Source organism: Muntiacus reevesi, chromosome 1, assembly GCF_963930625.1.
Source record: "Muntiacus reevesi chromosome 1, mMunRee1.1, whole genome shotgun sequence".
In the NCBI taxonomy this organism is placed as follows: domain Eukaryota; kingdom Metazoa; phylum Chordata; class Mammalia; order Artiodactyla; family Cervidae; genus Muntiacus; species Muntiacus reevesi.
In genome coordinates this window covers 53,976,712-53,994,969 of record NC_089249.1, presented here as the reverse complement: position 1 = coordinate 53,994,969, position 18,258 = coordinate 53,976,712, and the positions used below count along the sequence as shown (strand labels likewise).

General features: G+C 54.7%; 1 protein-coding gene across 3 annotated transcripts; it reads left to right on the top strand.

Annotated features, from left to right (window-relative positions):
- The first annotated feature begins 571 nt into the window (after positions 1-571).
- On the top strand, positions 572-12,308 carry DNAL4 (dynein axonemal light chain 4). 3 transcript variants are annotated; one of them, XM_065923830.1, is made up of 5 exons: positions 572-672; positions 8,142-8,349; positions 9,874-9,957; positions 11,248-11,346; positions 11,997-12,308. In XM_065923830.1, the coding sequence occupies exons 2-5, from the start codon at positions 8,281-8,283 to the stop codon at positions 12,012-12,014; spliced, it is 270 nt and encodes an 89-aa protein (XP_065779902.1). In that variant the 5' UTR covers positions 572-672; positions 8,142-8,280; the 3' UTR covers positions 12,015-12,308. The 3 variants fall into 3 exon arrangements, with proteins under 3 accessions (XP_065779902.1, XP_065779884.1, XP_065779892.1); XM_065923812.1 differs by having other exon boundaries at positions 11,841-12,308; XM_065923820.1 differs by lacking the exon at positions 11,997-12,308 and having other exon boundaries at positions 11,248-11,833.
- Positions 12,309-18,258: the final 5,950 nt, after the last annotated feature.

The window sequence follows — 18,258 nt, the reverse complement described above, 5'->3', positions numbered from 1 at the left end:
GTCATAGCTTTTCTTTGAAGGAGCAAGCGTCTTTTAATTTCAGGACTGCGGTCACCATCTGCAGTGATTTTGGAGCCCAAGAAAATAAAGTCTGTCACTGTTTTCATTGTTTCCCCATCTATTTGCCATGAAGTTATGGGACCAGATGCCATGATCTCAGTTTTCTGAATGTTTAGTTTTTTGTTTGTTTGTTTGTTTTTGAATGTTTAGTTTTAAGCCAACTTTTTCACTCTCCTCCTTCACTTTCATCAAGAGGCTCTTTAGTTCTTCGCTTTCTGCAGTAAGTGTGGCCTATTAGTGTCAGGACACTAACAAGTTGCATTTGCTGTTTCAAATGACTAAAAGAAACTCTCCAGATAATACCGCTCTTCTAAATTTCTCCAAAACGAGAACTTCTGTTCATGCCCGGCTCCTCAGGCCCACTTAAGACAACTATAAGTGAAACCCCGCCTCCTCAATCTGTAAGCCTCGCCTCTTTCCGTACAATCTCCGTTGTAGGGCCCTTCAGTGTTGATTGACATCTTGATTTACCAATAGGAAGTAAAAGTCCCGTAACGTCCGGTGAGGGGGCAGGACTTCCTCGCTGTTGCTAAGACACTCTTGTTTCGCTCCTTGACAACCCTGGCGGGGGTGCGCTCGCTGAGGCCTTAGCTCCGGCCCCCTCGGGAGCAGGTGAGGCCACGGGGTGCGGCGGGCAACCGGGCGGGGAGGGCCGGCCCGAAAGGGGGCCGGGAGGCATTGCGGGGCGGGCGGGGCCTCGCCCACCGCGGAGGCCCCACCTCACCCTTCTGCCTGTTGGTCCCCAGTTCCAGATCCTCCCAACCCCCACCCCCCACCCCCCACCACCACTTCGGGGACCTGCGAGCTCTGTCGAGACAGTTTCGCCGTCGCTACTCTGCAGGCCCTTCAGCTTCACGTTCCCCCGTCCTCTCTAACCCGACTCCCCCTGCACCTTGATCCCCCATCGTTCGCAGAGTAACCCCCTCCTCCCGCGGCTGGGCGGGTGGTCGCCATCGCCTTCTTCCAGACCGCTTGAGTTGGACAGTTGACGACTGTCTGGGAGTCGAGGCTGGTCGTTTCCCTCTTTGGGCCTCAGTTTCCCTATTTGTAAATGAGAAGTTAGGTTGAATGATCCCTAAGGTCTCTTTGACTCTGACGTTCCAGGATGTGATTCTTTGACCCAACTGTAGACTTCCCCGAGGACGTGATTCTCATGGGAAGTTTGAAGTGTAGTGAAAAGGACTTTGTTGTTGTTCAGTCGCTCAGTCGTGTCCTCCGACTCTGCGACCCCATGGACTAAGGCACACCAGGCTTCCCTATCCTTCACGTCTCCTGGAGAAAAGGACTTGGCAAACCTAATTTGAATTCCCAGCTACAGGACCCTAGCAAGTTTTCTAATCTCCCTGGAGTCCAGCCTGAGTATATACAGAATTAGGATACTATAGCACATCTCCTCGGTGGATTCTGAGAATAATATGAACTTCCTTCCTTTGTCTCATATTTCCGTGCATTTCCCTCCCCCTGAGAATCACTCTGTTTCTTCATTTCACCCTCTAATTCACATCTCCAGCTCAGGTATTTCTCCTGGGCTTCCATGGTTAGTGAGACTTTGGGGGTGGGGGTTGGAATAGAGATTGCTTTATTGATGTAGTGATTGGACTTGACGGCTCCCCTCCTGCCCCTGGTAATCCATGATTCTGTGATCCTCTGCTCCTGAGGAGATACCTCCATTTGCACAGCTCGCCAACAAATTAAACTCAGTAATTCAAACATCAAAGTGTCTCACATCTCTGTCTGTTCATCTGTTCTACCTGAATTCTCCTATCTCTCTCAGTTAGATCACCATCCTTCTGGGGCATCATCTGCCCCTCTGCCCTGCTTATCACACTTAGGCAGTGTTATGTCTTTGGTTCTGCCTCTGCAAGGATCTCATAGTCTCTCCATGCCTGAAGCCATCATCCTGGTTCAAGTTTTTAATGCCTGTCACCCAGGCCATTGCTATAGCTTCCTAACTGGTGTTCCTACCCCCAGTATCTCCTTCCGTTAACCCAGTCCACCAGAGTAATTGTCAAAACACAGCCATGTCACCAGCCCCTAGGAGACCTCCAAAGGACTTCTCTTTCTCCACTAAAAATATCCATATTTCTTAAGCCTGGGTCTCAGGGCTCTTCTCCACATCCACAACCCATCCCAGCCTCTTACCCAGCATGCCTCCTCTCTTCTCATTTGCCAGTTCTGTCCTCTGGCCAAATTGGACTGTTGGACTTTCCCATAAAACACTTTGAGCTTTCTGCTTCCACATCACTGTGTTTGTTCATCACTCTGCCTGGAATGTCTTCCTCACGTTGCCCATCAGTCAGGATTCCCACTCACCTTTTAAGGTCTAACTCAAATGCTGCCTCTGCCACCAAACTCTCACTGTCCTCTTCCCTGTCCTCCAGAATTCTCCTCTTTCCTCTAGTTCTGTGTCTGTCTGGTGGCATTCCTGTTCTCTGCCATGAACCATAGTTAGTTCCTTGTGTATGTGTGTTGTTCCCTCATATTAGATTGTATGCTCCTTGAAAGCAGAGACTCTCTCTTGCTTATAGCAGAGCAGTTGAAAAAGCTTAGTCCTAAAGTCATATATGGCTGAGTGCATCCTGGCTCATTCATTTATTAGCTGGGTGGGAAGTCACTTTGCTTTGCTCAGCCTGAATGATCATCAGGGAAGTAGGGATAATAGTGTCTGTCTGATGGAGTTCTTAGGGGGAGTAAATGAGATCCTCTACATAAAACACCCGTCCTGTTGCCTTGCTTAAGGTCAGTGCTCAATAGGTGTTATTGAAGGGATTTGATAGGGCCCCCCTTCCCAGGGGGACAAATGAAATACAGTTTAACTAGAGTTTAGATATTTGTTGGGCTTCTGCCATGTGCCAGACACTGGAAACTGCTCTGGGGGCATCTGCAGGAGAGCAAAGCAAGTCCTTCATCCCCGGGAGATTGTCTGGACTCACGACGCACTGTTGAGTCGTGACTGGCTATGAGACATCACCGGTAATTAGTGATTATGAATGATTTTTTTAAAAAGTAACTCAGTGCTAATTCCAGTTTATTTTTGTGATAACATCATTCTTAGTCACTTACGTGCAAATCTGTTCTCTTGAGTGGGAAAGGGGGGAGTAGGTGTGAAAGGAGGAGGGGTGGGGAAGGGGTGGGTAAGAGATTTAGTAATCCACTGTCTGTAGTAAGCAGCTGTCCCCCTGTGAGGACTGTGGTGGTTAATGCTATTTGTTGTACTTTGTATCTTGACTAAAGTGTTTGGATTGCATCCAGACTTGGGTATGTCCGTGAGGGAGTACCATGTGAGTCAGGATGGTTTATTACATCATCTTACCCATAAAGAAAATGTCTTGATCTCTATCTCTCCGTCTCTCCATCTTTCTTTCCTTCCCTCTCCCTGGTTTAAGGTACATCAGTTTTCACCAGACCTCAGTGAAATTTAAAAAAATAAGGGGGATGTGAAAAACAAAACCAAAAACCCTTTGTGTACCTGAAAGGTAACTTTCTTATCGAGGACTGTTCTTTATCCTGCAATCATCTCTTTCTTGCTCTTGAAACTTTCTTTTATAGTAGATGATGCATTTCAAACTGATGGTGAAACCTAGATGGTCCGTGTTGTTTCCTGACCTCCCCGATATCTTAGATGAATGCCTTCAAGTCCTCAGATTCCTTTCTGCTCACCTTACGAGCCTCGCCTTTTGTTTGCCAGAAGGCGGAGGGTGGACTTGTCAGGGGAGGGCAGGAGGATGTTCGAGGTCCGGAGGGTGTGTGTAGCCTCACTACGGCTGGAACCAGCAGGCCTGTGTGGGCAGGAGTCTGAACCGCCGGCTGCCAAGGATGGACATTGTTTGTGTTACTGTCTTGTTTCCTTCTTACTTGGGACAGGAGAGAAAGCGCAAAAGGTAGAGAAGAATAGATGAGGATTCCGACCCTGGCTGTGTCATTGCTGGCTGTGTCCCCCCAGGCCAGCCCCCAGACCTCTCTGAGGTGCCTTGTCTGAGAACTGTGAGCGGGTGCTGCCCGCACAGGTTGTTCTGGGATGAAATGAGACAGCAGGTGTGAACGCACCGTATCACTCCACCCCAGCCCCCCAGCCCAACTGTGTTTGCAGAATTCCCTGTGACTCCTTCCTGGCTCAGTTCTAACAGCACAGAGCGGGAACTCAATGAGTGTTGGTCTGTTTGCCTGAGCATTTCGCTGACTAGTTGGTTGGGATTCAAAGAAGGACGCTTCCTCCCACGCCAGTAACAAAAGCTGACATTGACTGTGAAGTAGAGTCTGTTCTTAGACCCAGTTTCCAGATGAGAAAACTGAGGCCTGGAGAGGTAGACACTTATCCGAGACAGTCCGAGGTGTGAAGCCAGACCTTCCTGTGGAGGCTGTACTCAAAACCATAAAGCTGTGCTCCACACATGTCCTCCCATCTCACCAATGCTGGAAAGAGGTCAAGGCGGCAAGCCGTGGTCTACGGACCAAGCTTGTTCCAGGCGCCGAGTGGCTGGAGGGGGTGGTGAGGAGCCTGCTAACAGACCCTTTTGGCCTTGTTCCCCAGAATTTGTTCATTTTTCCTTCGTCCTTCCCACATCCCCTAACCCACTTAAGGATTCTTCCCAAGCATTTCAGAAGCAAAAGAATAAATGGTGACTGAGGTCAGTGCCCACAAAAGAACAAAGGACATAGGCTTTGACAGGTGATGAGATGAGGAGCCCAGCTCGTTGCCGAGGAGAAGCCTCGCATCAGACACAGGCGAGGCTGCGTAAGGCTCCAGAAGGGCCCTTGGGTGAGAAGGAGAATAAAGGGCAGAGAGGGGACCAAGGCTGACGCTGGCTCTGTGTGCCCAGACGGGCCCCGGGGAGAGTCAAGCTCTGCTACCCAGCAGATTCGCGTGCCCTGGCCGGGAGCACACTTAAATTATTAAAGGGCTCTCTTTTAGACCTGACGCAACTGCTTCCTGGCCTGGACCTGTCAGGCACACACTCGTTTGCATGGAAAATTGATAAGGTTATTAAAACTTGAGTTGTGCTATTTTGGGTAACATTCTTTCAGCAGGGTTTTAAAATCCGAGCTGAATGACTATAGCTGTACTATAATGATACAGTGTCATAAAAAATTCTACCTTTTTACATTTGGAGACACCTTGTCTATAACTGTTCCTTTTCATTCTGTCTCATCCCTTTTGGATCCCCAGAAGTGTGTGTAGAGGTTAGGAAAAGCCATTTGCAGTCATGATCCTTAATAAACGTGGTCGAATGATGTGGACGAAGTCCCGGCTGATAACATGGTGGTTCTTAGAGCAGCGTGATGCTGGGTGCAGAGGGCCCTACGGTTTCCAAACGCTCACATGCATATATACTTGGTGCTCACGACAGCTTCCTGAGAAGGAGAAAGTGGGATCATCCCACTTCGCAAAGGAGGACACCGAGGCTCAGGAGGTTAAATTACTTGCCTCAGGCTGCAAAGCAGGGAAGAGGGCAGAACTGCTTCGGTTTCAGAGCTGGTACTCTAGCCTTAATGCCCCACCTTATAGTCTTGTACCTTCTCTTCTCTATCAGGTGATATCCCACCCCCCCCCCCAAAAAAAAAAAAAAACTGTCCCAGTGGCTTTCCCACTTTGTTCCTGAAGAATGGGCTTTGATAACACCTCTGAAGTGTGGTTTCATCCAGGATTCCACGTGCTGAAGCAGAGTCCAAGCAGTGGTCACGGACCGTGAGGTCCCGGAGGGCAGACGTGTACACAGTTACCTCTGAGTTCCCCTCTACGCTGGCACTTGTTAGCCCAGAGGCTGGATTGAATCGGATTGAAATATTCAGGTGGAAGGGGCCTAAAGCAGCCACTTCAGTGTCATAAGTTGTTCCCACTGAAAAGTCTCTGGAGACAGCAAAGCTTACAAAGGATGTAATCCTTCTACATCAGTGTAGCCCCCACCTTCTGTCACCCCTTGATGATGTTGGGGAGCAGGCAACAAAGTGGCCTTTACCAAAGACTGCAAGGAGGACGGGGGGAATGGGGCCTTAGTAGGAACAAGAAAGGACAAGATGATTCACTGCCTTTTGTGAAATAAAGAAACTTAAGCAGAAAGTACAATGAGATCGTACTTGGTCGTTTGCCAGCTTATATGTAGAGAGACAAACAGACAAGGCTAATATCCGGGTGGTACAAATGCCCAGGATAGTGAGATAAGAGGAGCCGTCTGTCCGCTGGGAAACCAGAGCATACCCAGGTGATGGGGAGGGGAGGCAGAGGGTGATGCCAGGCTTCCAGCTTCCCCCGAGGGAACCGACCACATGGAGTAGTGCTGAGGATTTCTGCAGCACCAGAGAAGGGGATAAACCTGAGAGCACCGCCCAGAAAAAATGTGCCCAGAAAGCTTAAGGCTTGACCAAACAAGGATCAAGTTAGCACTGGACGGGGAGACACCGAAAGGGAAGCTCTAACGTTCCTCTCACTTCTGGGATCACGGGAGCCGTGCTAGTGGTCATGCCTCAGGGGGAAGGTGTGTGGGCACCCACCTCGTATGCTTGCTATGTGCAGGTTCTGTGCTGTGAGGCGGGTGTTAGGATCACCTGTGCTGGAGACCATCCCGGGTCAGCCCCAGCTCTGCCGTTCAGTAGCTGAGTGACCTTCAGAGTAGTGACGCCTCCCTTACATGCAGGACCTAACTCATGGGGTGGTTGGTGGCACAGGGCCAAGTAAATGCACATGGAGTACTTGGAACAGTGTCTGGCCCGCAGGAGACCCAACTGATGTCACCCGTCATTACCTACCTGTTGGTTACTAAGCTGGGCATCTTCAGGGTTTGGAGGCTGTGCAGTGAAAATTAATTTGGAAATGTGAGCGATGCTGGAATACTATAACATTATTTGACTGTACTTGCATACCAGCTCAGTCCTATCCAACTCTTTTCAACCCCATGACTATAGCCCGCCAGGCTCCTCTTGTCTGTGGGACTCTCCAGGTAAGAACACTGGAGTGGGTTGCCATTTCCTCCTCCAGGGGATCATCTCAAGTCAGGGATCAAACCTGTGGTTCCTGCATTGAAGGCAGATTCTCTACTACTGAGCCATCAGGGACACCCATTTGTCCAATAAGGACAGTTAAAAGGGGTTTAATGATGTGGTGGTTCGTTTTCATTTATATTAGTTGTACTTCTGAGATTAAAAGTTCTTTTAGTTATAGAATAAATTGACTTGTAGGATAGAGAGAAACACTGAGTTTCAAGCTCTGCTTCCAGTCATTTAGGATCCAGGCCCATCTTTTAAGGAAAAGCCCCATCTGTTTTTCCATAAGATTTGGAAAGAAAAAAGAAATCTACGCATGTATATTAGGCTTTATAACTTTTCCATCATTTCCTTGTGTGAATCTCCAGGGAGCCAGGGGGAGGGAAAGACAGTTTGCTGGGTATTTGCTGAGTGCCTACTACGTGCCTGGCATACGCCACCTCATTTGATTCTTGTAACAGCCCCACGGGGTAGACATGACCACCTTCATGTTACTGATGAGGAATCTGAGGCCCAAGACCACATAACTAGTGAGCGGAAGGACCAGTAACTAAGGCCTGAGCCTCCCAGCTCCTGGGCCAGCTGGAAAGGACAGGGTGGCCTGAGGGAGTGGACTAGGAGAGCCGGGCTGTCTGGCACACCATGGAGGGCGCAGAGCATCACTGGTCACATTTCTCCTCTAGAGCCAGGACCTGTGGAAGGAGGCACTTGCTTGCCCATAAGCCCAGGACTGTTGAGTACAACCTGACATTTCACTTCCTGACCACGTCTGCCGAGAAGCAAGGATGAGGTACATAGTGGCCTAGCAGAGAAGCCAAGTTCGTTAATTGCAAGCTGAAGCCTCTACCCTCGGCCTGGCCCGCAGTCAGTATTTGTCTTGATAATGACAGTGTGGGCTTGCAGCATCGTATCAGCGTGTTCTTAACTGGGTCCCAGCATCTCGTGTTGACTCATCCTCCCGTCTCCAGACTTGCTGGCCATTTGGAAAAGGATGTGGAGGAGTTGAGACGGGGAGGTGTCAGATTGTTACTGAGACATTTCTAATTTGTGATGTATAGTTTTTAAGCCAACTCGTTTCTCCTGGTTTTTCCTGTTTTCTGCAGCACCCCTTGGGGAAAGACATTTTCTGCTTCCACCAAGCTGGCAGGGCCTGCTTCCTGAATATCCTGGGTGTGTCTTAATTACCAGTCCCAGCACCTCCTGAAAACATCCCTCTCTCCTCCTGGTCACAGTGGAAGTATCATGGGAGAAACAGAAGGGAAGAAAGATGAGGCTGATTATAAACGACTACAGACGTTCCCTCTGGTCAGGGTAAGGCCCAGGGGAGGGAGGCAGGTGGCCAGCAGGGCCCAAGAGCCCTAGAGAAAGAGGCGAGGGGGAGCTTGTCTGCTGCAGGATAGCATTGGGAGGAGGTTATGATGGGCTCTGCTGGCCAGTCTAGAGACCAAGAGGGTGCCCACAGTAATTCATTCTTTCATTCATCCATTCATTCATTCAACAATTATTTAGGCCACCTACTACATATTGGGCGCTGTTCTGGGCACTGTGGATATGGGAGTGAACAAGACAGAGGCCTGGCCCACATGAAAAAAAGGTTTAAAGAACATAATTTCAGGTCACAATGCCCTGAAGAAAAATAAAGCAAAAGTAAGGAGCTGGAGAGTAAAGATTGGCTTCTGGAAAGGGTTCTCTGATCAGAGACCTGAATAAAGTTAGGGAGCATGCCTTGTGAGAGTCTGGAGAACATTCTCCAGGCAGGGGGAGCAGCAGGCATGGAAAGCCCGAGCAGGCTCAGCGTCTGGGAGGCGCCGGAGGAAGGCCAGTGTGGCTGGAGTGAATGCCGAGGGAGGGGTCACAGGATGTGAGTGTCAGCCTGCCAGGCCTGGGGGCCACAGCGAGCAATGGGGATCCCATCCTGACTCCTTCAGCAGAGAAGTAGGAGTCCAGTGATCTTTTTAATGTTTCTGAAAGAGCCCTCCAGCTGTTGGATGGAGAGTGGATTTTAGGAAACCCGAGTGGAAGGAGGGAGACCAACCAGGATGCTACTGCAGAGGCCCAGGGAGAGAGAGGGTGGCCGGGTCCAGGTCACGGAGCAGAGATGGCAAGACAGGGTAGGGTTCTCGACAGATGTTGAAGGCAGAGCAGTAGAATTCAGCAGTGCACTGGATGCTGGGTGTGAGGGAAAGCAGGCCAAGGGTGACTGCCAGAGTTGGTTTTGTCCTGAGTGTGGGAGAGAAAACTGTCGGTTACCAAAAGGGGGAAGATGGAGGACTAGATTTGTAGGGGAACATCAAGTGTTATCTTTCAGACCTCTGAAGCTGGCAAGTAGGCAGTTGGACATAGGAATCTGGAGCCCCAAAAAAGAAGTTAAAGTAAGGGTGAACATGTGGGAACCCTGCCCACATAGAAGGTGTCTGCACCCACAGAGCAGGGCAGGGCCCCTGGAGAGCAGGAGCTGGAGAAAGGGTGAGGGTGGAGACGGAGCCCAGGGGAGGAGGGCACCCAGAGAAGGCCAGAAAGAACAGCAGGGGGCCCTCAGCACGGCCACACCATCTCTCCAGGATCTGAGCGAGTCAGCTGTGCCCTGAGGCTGCTGGTGAAGCATCTCCGCGGTGTGCTCCTCCCTGGGCCAGCCGCCTTCCCCTGTGTGTTGCTGGGATGCATTGGTTACACAGGGGCCCCGGGCATAAGAGCCCATGAGGCCTCGCTCGGTTCTGTCAGCAGATGGGTCATCTCTCTGGGCTCTGCCCATGCCTTAAGCTTGGGACGAGAGGCCAGCCCAGAAGACGGGTCACAGGCTGAGGCTCTATCTGTCTGTCCCCGCCCCGCCTCCAGCACTCGGACATGCCGGAGGAGATGCGAGTGGAGACCATGGAGCTGTGCGTCACGGCCTGTGAGAAGTTCTCCAACAACAACGAGGTATTGCCATCAGTACGGCCCCTCGTGCCTTGGGTGACCCCTGTGGCCCCAGTCCCCGCAGCCAGCTATAGAGAGTGCCGCTGGGGCCAGGCTAAATCCTTCCTGGGAAGCATTCAGAGCGCGGGGAAGGCCGGCGAGGGCAGAAGCTGCTGCTATCTCCGGCACTGACCCAGTGCTAGAGGGAGAAGAGCCGGGGGCCTTTCTGTGACGCCCCTGTCCACGTGCCCCGTCTCAGGTGGGCTGCAAAATAGGTTACCTTTCCCCTTGGCTCCATCCCAGTGGAGAACAGAGGCCCGCCCAGGCATTCATTCATGTATCCATTCATCCATTCAGAAAAGATGTTAAACACCATCCCTGTGCCAGGCACTGTTCTAGGTGCTGGCGATACGACAGGTAGGCATCAACACAGGAAAAGCCATTCATCAGTCTGCTGGTGAACAAGAAGGAAGCCAGTGTGGTGGCAGCCTGTGGGGGAGGCCGACCCTGGCCACTGTGCACCCAGGCTTCAGGCCAGGCAGGCCCAAGTTCAAATCTCAGTCTCCAGCCCCTTGCTAGCTCTTTAACCTTGGACAGGCCAGTTCTCATCGCCCGGCCCCAGTTTCCCGGTCTGTGCCGGAGGCGAGGATGCTGCCTCCTCGCTGGGTGGTCCTGAGGACAGACGTCCTGCAATGATGTGGGTGAGGCGCCTGGCATGGCGGCGGGCGCGGCCAGCGCGCAGCAAGTGCTGGAGCCTGGGGCTTCACCCCGCGAAGGCCGGGCCTCCGCCCCTCCCCAGACCTCTTGAAAGAGCGAGCTCGGGAAGGACGGGAGGCGCCACTGCCGCGGCTGAGGGAGGCAAGGCCGGCTTCTCTCCCAGAGCCCACCAGACGCGCCAGGGAAAGCCTCTGTGCGCCCTGAAGGTAGCCCTGAGCCCGCACCGTGACGATGGCGATCGCTGCATCCGCAGCGCGCACTCGCAGCGCGCACTCGGGGGCGCTGGCTCATTGAGGGCTGACAGCAGCCTTGTGGGCGCGGGCACCGGGGGCACAGCCCGAGCTCCAGCCGGAGGCCCCGTCTCAGGTCCGACGCCCCGCCCTGCCGCCTCACCCGTGTCTTCCGACGGCTGAGGTAGAACGTCCGGTTCGCAGTAGCTGTGTCGTGACCCCTGGTTAGGAGGGGCGGAAACCCTGTCTGAAGGTTCCGAGAGCCGAACAGCAGCCCCGAGGCTACAAGGCCTCTCTCCTGCTGACCCCTCTCCCCCCCAAGGTGCCCCCCACCCGCCCGCCCCCAACGAGCCTGGTCTCGTTGCAGAGCGCTGCCAAGATGATCAAAGAGACCATGGACAAGAAGTTCGGCTCCTCCTGGCACGTGGTGATCGGCGAAGGCTTCGGCTTTGAGATCACACACGAGGTGAAGAACCTCCTCTACCTGTACTTCGGGGGGACCCTGGCTGTGTGTGTCTGGAAGTGCTCCTGACACGCCGTCCCCGCGCCCTTCCCCGCCCCGCCGCCCCGCCCCGCTGTTCCCCTGGGGGCGGGGAGCAGCCACGGGCAGGTCCTGACCTCCCAGAGGAAAGCTGGGGCCTTTTCTCCCTCATCCTGAGCCGCGCCCCGCGTGTGCATCCGCAACCATCTCACGCCGAGTCCCCGGGTGTGAGGGGGCAGCAGGGGGGGTGGGGGCTGGGGGTGTGACAGGGTCGAAGGAGGGGCGGGGGTGGCATTTTTTTCTCACAGGGACCTGCCAGCCCCCCACGCCTGCCCACACCCGGCACTGTGGGCAGGCGTCCGCCCGTCCTTGTCTTGACGGGGCGTGTGCAGATGGCCTCGAGGGAGCCTCTCCTCTCAGGGGGTCACTAAGGGCTTCTCGACTTCTGGAGAAGCAGTCACCCCCACCCCCACCCCCAGAAGCCCCTTTCCCCGCCTGGCCCCGGGCTGAACAAGCCGCTGCGTCTCGTGGGGCCCACCGCTCCACGGCCCCCTGGCTTTGGCATGAGGACCAAGCAGCCTGTCCCCACCCCCCCTCCGTCCCGGCCCTCCCCCACCTCGCCTCCACGTGCGCAGTTGGTAACCAGTGGCTGAGGGTGCGGGAACCACGCCTGCGCGGTTTCTGGAAGTGTCACTGACCTCCGGTGAGACGCCTGGGCCAGGAGCGCCCTCGCCGCGAGGCCTGCTTCAGCAGGGAAACCTGGCCTGCCACTTACTTCTCATCAGGGACCGCATGCCGATTTGTACTTCTTATCTCTGCTGGGTTTTCTATATTCTTTTTGAGTGTGGGGAGAAGGGTTTTAGTAGAAGGGTGAATCCTATTTTACACAGCGGTCTTATTTATATATAAATGTCTTGGATTTTACAATTAAAATAACCAAAAACTGACCTTGATCTTATAGTCTCTTGGGGAGGGAGCCAGGCTCAGTATTGCCAGGCTGTGCGGGGGTCCCAGGAACCCGGTGAGGCTGCTGGCGTCTCAGCGCCCAGGCCCTGCCCCTCCCCGTTCCCTCACGGTGCGGCCCCGGGGTCACTGACTTAGGCACCCTGGTGGCCAGACTGGGCCACTGTAAAGACGCTTTCAGTCTCACATCGTGTCGTTCCGTTCAGAGATGTTTCTTCAAGCAGCGCTGAGGGCCAGGTTCCCCGGGAGTGGGGACACGAAGACGGAGAAGCCACAGACACCCCTCAGTGAGTTTGCGGTCTGTGGAGGAGGAACGCAGGAACCCAGTTATTTCAACTGGACGTGAAAAGTGATGAAATAAAAGAAGGGTCTTCCCTGCTGCTCCAGCGGTTAATCCACGTGCCAGTGCAGGGGACATGGGTTCAATCCCTGACCTGGGAAGATCGCACATCCCGCGGAGCAGCTAAGCCTGTGCAACACAGCTGCGGAGCCTGCTCTCTGTAGAGCCCGTGGTCCGCAAGGCGAGGAGCCAGCTCCACGGCTAGAGAGCAGCCCCCGCTTGCCACAGCGAGAGAAAGCCCGTGCGCAGCGAGGAGGACCCGGGGCCACCAGAAATAAAGTTTTTGAAAAAGAGAGGACGGGGCGTGGTGGGGGTGGACGGAAGGTCTCCATGCCCAGCCTAGGGAGTGTCGGGGAGCCCCTGGCGGGGTGGGCCCTGAAAGCCAGCTCTCAAGGGAGAGAGGGCTTTTCCCCAGGGAGGAGGTGTTCCAGGCCAAGTGACGTTAGGAGTAGATACGTGGCGTGAGGGGCCGCCCTGCAGACCTGAGAAGCCCCCTCCCCGCAATCTGAGTCTCACCCCTAGAAATGCCAAGTCTGGGCAGACCTGGGCCAGCCTGCCCTGCCCCCAGCCTACCTTCCCTTCCTGAGATGGCTCACCAGAACGTCCAGGCCTGGCTGCCCTGGGCCTTGGCCCGGTCATGGCCTCCTAAGGCTTCGAGTCCATTTGTCATGGAATCTGTCGACTGCTCTGCTGGACGGCATCCCCTCCTTTAAGTTCTACTCAGAGACCCAGGCGGCTGAGTAGGGAGGGGAGCACAGTGGACCACTGGTGAATTTCACAAGGGGTCCTGAGAAAGAGGAGGAGGTCAGGGTCACTGCCCCAAGGCTGGTTATTGAGGCCTAACTGGTCATCTGACCCTCTGGGACTTGTGGGATGGGGGTTGGGCGGTGGGGCAACTCCCTTACCTTGGACCTGCGCTGACCCGAGCCCTGGGCCACACCAGGTGCTGCGGGGGGTGGTTGGCAAGGCGTGCAGATGGGAATACAAGGAGGTGGGCGCTGAGGCCTGGAATAGCTACAGTTTATTAACTGCCGCTTTGGCAGCTGTTCTCGCCTCTAATCTGCCACACGTCAGTGCCACGAAGTAAGCCAGGCTCAGCCCGAATCCCAAGTGGTAGGGTGGCATCCGGGGAGTGTGGGCTCTGAGGCCCACAGGCCTGACTCCGGCCCAACCCTGCTCTTCCTAACCTCGCTAGCCTCGGTGGCTTTGTCTGTAAAATGGGGATGAAACGCAGCAGCTCCTGAGGTTGCTGAGAGCCTCAGGCCTGCCCCCGGAGCAGATGGTGCCCCCCCCATGCACACTGTGTCCTTGGGGGTGCTGCGATCTCCCCACCTTGGTGATGGGAACCCGTCTGACACCCAGCTGCCACAAGGCAGGGTGGAAAGTCAGCAGGACGCAGCTGACCTCGGTGGCTTTCCTTCTCTCCCCGCTGGGACCCATGCCAGCCGTGGTCACTTGACCATCCTCCCAGGACCTCCCCGCTCACGGCCAGAGATTCAACAAGCTTTTGCTGACAGGGACTGAAAAGGAGAGGGTCGCGACCATTGAGCGACACACCTGGACAACCCAGACTTGGCAGCAGGCAGCTGGCAGTCCATTGAGGAAGGCAGACCCAGGGATGGAAAAGCGGGATGCACTTATCCATCCGTCATCTGCTAGAGGGAGAGGGACGGTGGGGTTCAGGGGAATGTGGGGTTCGGGGAAGGAGGCGCTGTCACTGCCCCCGGGGCGCTGGGAAAGGTGTCACAGAGGAGGTGGCATTGAACTAGGCTGTGGCTTCCCCAGGGGAGGGATGAGACGGGGTGGGGGGGATACCTGGGGAGGGCAGCCTCAGGTGAGGGGGGCCAGCATGTGCAGAACAGCAGTGCCCGAGGGAGCCGCCAAGATGGATGTTGAGAGTGGTGACGGATGTGCGAGTGGAGTTCCCAAGAGGGCGGAGGGAGGAAGAGGTTGAGGACAAGGAGACTCAAGCCGCTCAGTGTCCCCCACTTGGGAGGCGCTTAGGCTCGCTCCCTTATGACGTGGTGTCCTGTATCCTCAACAGACCTCCAAGGTGGTCATCACTGTCCCCATTTACAGATGAAGAAACTGAGGCTGGGTGGGCGAGAGATCTTGCCTGGGTCCAGCTAGGAAGCAACTCCAGCTGGGACTCAGACCCCCGCCTGCTGGCCTTACCAGCCCTGCTCATCGGGGCACCAGCTGAGTTCCCAGGCCCGCTCTCTTTACCTCCTGCCCCATAGAGAGCTGGGGTCCCACAGCTTGTTGACCCCTCCATCAAGCCACTCCCTCCCGCCAGCCATCAGCCCCCAGCTCCCTCTATTCAGACTGCCGCAGCCCAGACACTTAGTGATCACAGCCCTGCCGCCACCGTCAGCCGAGGCCCCTCTGGTGCCATCCGTGTGTGGGCAGCGGGGACTCACCCAGACACCTCAGTCCCCTCTGCCGGCTCAGCGTAGGGGAAGTCGGGCAGCCTTTTCTGGACACATCTGGGGGGCCACGTCATAGGCCCCCCACCCTCGGGGCCCCGGCCTTCTGCCTGGGAGGGCAACGAGTGCTGGCCAGATGAGAGAACCGAACACTGGTCCCCTCCGCCAGGACCTGCACAGACCCTAGAAGCACAGGCCTCCCCAGGATTGGGGGTGGGAGCGGGGCAAGGGGCGCCGAGGCAGTCAATGTGAGCAGATGAAGGGCAGGGGCTGGGTAGCAGGGCCCCACGGCAACCAAGACGGTGGGCACGCTGCCAAGGGGGCGAGAGGGCTGCCTTTGAAGCTGGCAGTGGGCCCGTGGAGAAATCTTCTGGTGAATATTTAATGCTGTCTCGGAAGTGATGTGGAGAGGCTCCAGGGTCCCGCTTAACCTACTTCCTGCTTCTCCCAAGAACAGAGCCTTTGGGGCAGGCAGGCGGTGTCCCCTGGGGTGGTGGGGGTCCCCAGCCAGCATCTCGCCCGCCCCCAGCAGGTCTGACACAGCTGCAGGGGCAGGGCTTGTTAGTTCCTTGAGAAGAAGGAGCAGGGAACATCAATAATGTCCTTCAGATCCTCCCCCAAGTCTGGGAGGGGAATTGTTCAATTTTAGCCACAAGCCACCACCCTGTTCTATTTTCCTTTTGTTCTCCCCAGCTCATATTTAAAGTAACCGCCTCCCACTGCCAGCTGCTGTCTTCAATCCTTAGGAAGGCGGGGCGGGGGCGGGGTAGAAAGGGAGCAAGCTGAGGAGGTAGAGGATCTGAGTTAGTACTCATAATACTTCCAAACTATTCGGGGTCCGAAGTGTGCCAGGCACTGCCCTAAGCATTTTCCAAACTGTCCCATTTAGTTGGTATGTCCACCCTGTGAAGAGATACTATCGTGTGCGTGCTAAGTTGCTTCTCTCGTGTCCAGCTCTTTGCAGCCCTATGGACTGTAACCCGCAAGGCTCCTCTGTCCATGGAATTCTCTGGGCACGAATACCAGAATGGGTTGCCAATTCCTCCTCCAGGGGATCTTCCCGACCCAGGGATCAAACCCGTGTCCCTTATGTCTCCTGCATTGGCAAGCAGGTTCTTTACCACTAGCACCACCTGGGAAGCATTTTCCAAACTGTCTCCTATAGTTCGAACGTCCACCCTGTGAGGAGATACTGTCAGCGCCCCTTTTACAGATGAGGCATTGAGGCCCAGAGAGGTTAAGCTCCAGGTCACACGGCCAGAATTCACCGCATGCCCACAGGGCACCAGAGCCCAGCTCTGCAAAGGCCTGCGCGCCACAGGACAGCCACGCGGCTTCTCGGATCTCAGTTTTCTCACCTGCAAAATAGGGTTCCCGGCTCCTGCCCTGCCTCTTCTCCTTGGTAGGGCACCAAGGAGATAGTGGTAATGAAGGTGGAAATGCCTGAAGGTGGGAAGTGCTTATCAGGAATTGGGATCAGGGCCAGTCTGGGGAGCCCCCACGACACCTGGGAGACGGGGGAATCTGGAAGCCAGGGCTCAGCAGGCCAGGTAGGTAGTTGCCTCCAAGGCCCTGTTGGCATCTGGGCTCTGCAGGGTCACAGTGTGAGACACAGGGTGACCACACACACGTCCAGTGACTGAGGATCCCGAACAGGCGGGACCAGATGCTGTCCTTCCACCCTGAGCTGGGAAGGACTGTCCCGATAGCAGGAACTTGTGAGGACTCTGCTGTTGCCGAGCACTCTCCAAGCCGTGTCTGTCCTTCGAGCTTCAGAATGGCCCAGGGAAGTGAGCCAGGCAGATTCTATTAGGGTCTCTGCCCCAACAGTGAGGAAATGGCCTCATAGAGAACTTGGGATGTGCTGGGATGGGGGCTGGCCTGGGGCAGAGGTTTCTCCTCTACACACCAGTAGCCTCAGACACGTGGGAAGGGTGCTGCCAGCTCCTCTAGGACTCCTCCCCCCACTGCAGTCCCTGGACACTCCAGGTCACTTTGTGTCCCCACTGTGCCTCATCATTGTGTCTACACCGGGTACGTTTTATTGACTTGGTGGAGACTATGTCTTATCTCTCTAGCATAGGACCTGCCATGTATCAGAGGTGCGTTGTGACTAGTGAGCAAATGAATAAGGCTGGTTAGAGGGATGAATAGATGGATGGATGATGGATGGTTGGATTGATGGAAGATAGATGGATGAATGGATGAGGGATGGTTGGATGGATGGATTATGGATAGTTGAATGGATGGATGATGGATAGTTGGATGGGTGGAAGGTGGATGGATGGATAAAGGATGGTTAGATGGATGGACAGATGGATGGATGGATGGGTGATAAATTAGAAAATTCTCCAGGAAGCTCAGAGCAACAGAGCACATGAGTGAAAAAAAAAACCAGTGATGACTGGACCAGGGGCGTCCCTTTATTTCTGATGCCCTCAGCCAAATTTCCAGGCCCCTCACAGGAGACCTAAAGTTTATTTGGGACTCAGAAAGTCACTCTGCTTTGATCTGATTAATAAGAAAATACGAAGACTCAGAAGTAGCGCGAGTAGATTCCCAAGGCTGGAAGAGCTTGCTAAGGAACACCAAGAAGAACATTGGGGTTGCCATCAGACCTGAGTTCCAACACCAGGTCCACCACTTGCTGGCTGGGTAGCCTTGAGTGAGTCCCTTCTCCTAAGCCCTGTTCTCTTCAGATGTAAAAAGGAGTGAAGTCCTTGCCCTCCTAGCCCAGAGGTCACGGGGAGGATTGAGCAAATGGAGCAGCCCCAGGAAGGGGGTCAGGGCTGAGCTCCTGCTATTAAAGCCTCTGCCAGAGCATCGTCATTGGCTGGCGAGCCATCAGCCAGGACCCTGTGCCCCAGGCTGGCCTTTTGCCTGCTGGCCTGATGCTCTTTCCAGACATCACTCTGCAAGTATTTAATAAGCTCCGGAGATGCCAGACGCTGTGCAGAGGAAATAGGGCCCCACTCTGGTCCCTACCCTTGGGAGCACAGTCTCAACTCTAAAGGGGCTCCTGGAGAACATCGTGCAAGCCAAGTGCAGGTAAGCCGGCGGGTTATTGAGGAGTGTTCCGGGCAGAACCCCCCGCCAAAGCTCCCCGTTGCCCCGGGCAGGCACAGAACCTCCCCCTTGAACGCCGTGTGGTCTAGAGCTCTTCTGAGA

Coding starts and splice junctions, on each gene's coding strand:
- DNAL4 (XM_065923812.1), top strand. CDS start 8,281: ATGGGAGAAACAGAAGGGAAGAAAGATGAGGCTGATTATAAACGACTA. Junction 9,958..11,247: donor AGTTCTCCAACAACAACGAG/GTATTGCCATCA, acceptor GTCTCGTTGCAG/AGCGCTGCCAAGATGATCAA. Junction 11,347..11,840: donor GCTTTGAGATCACACACGAG/GTGAAGAACCTC, acceptor CCCCACCCCCAG/AAGCCCCTTTCCCCGCCTGG.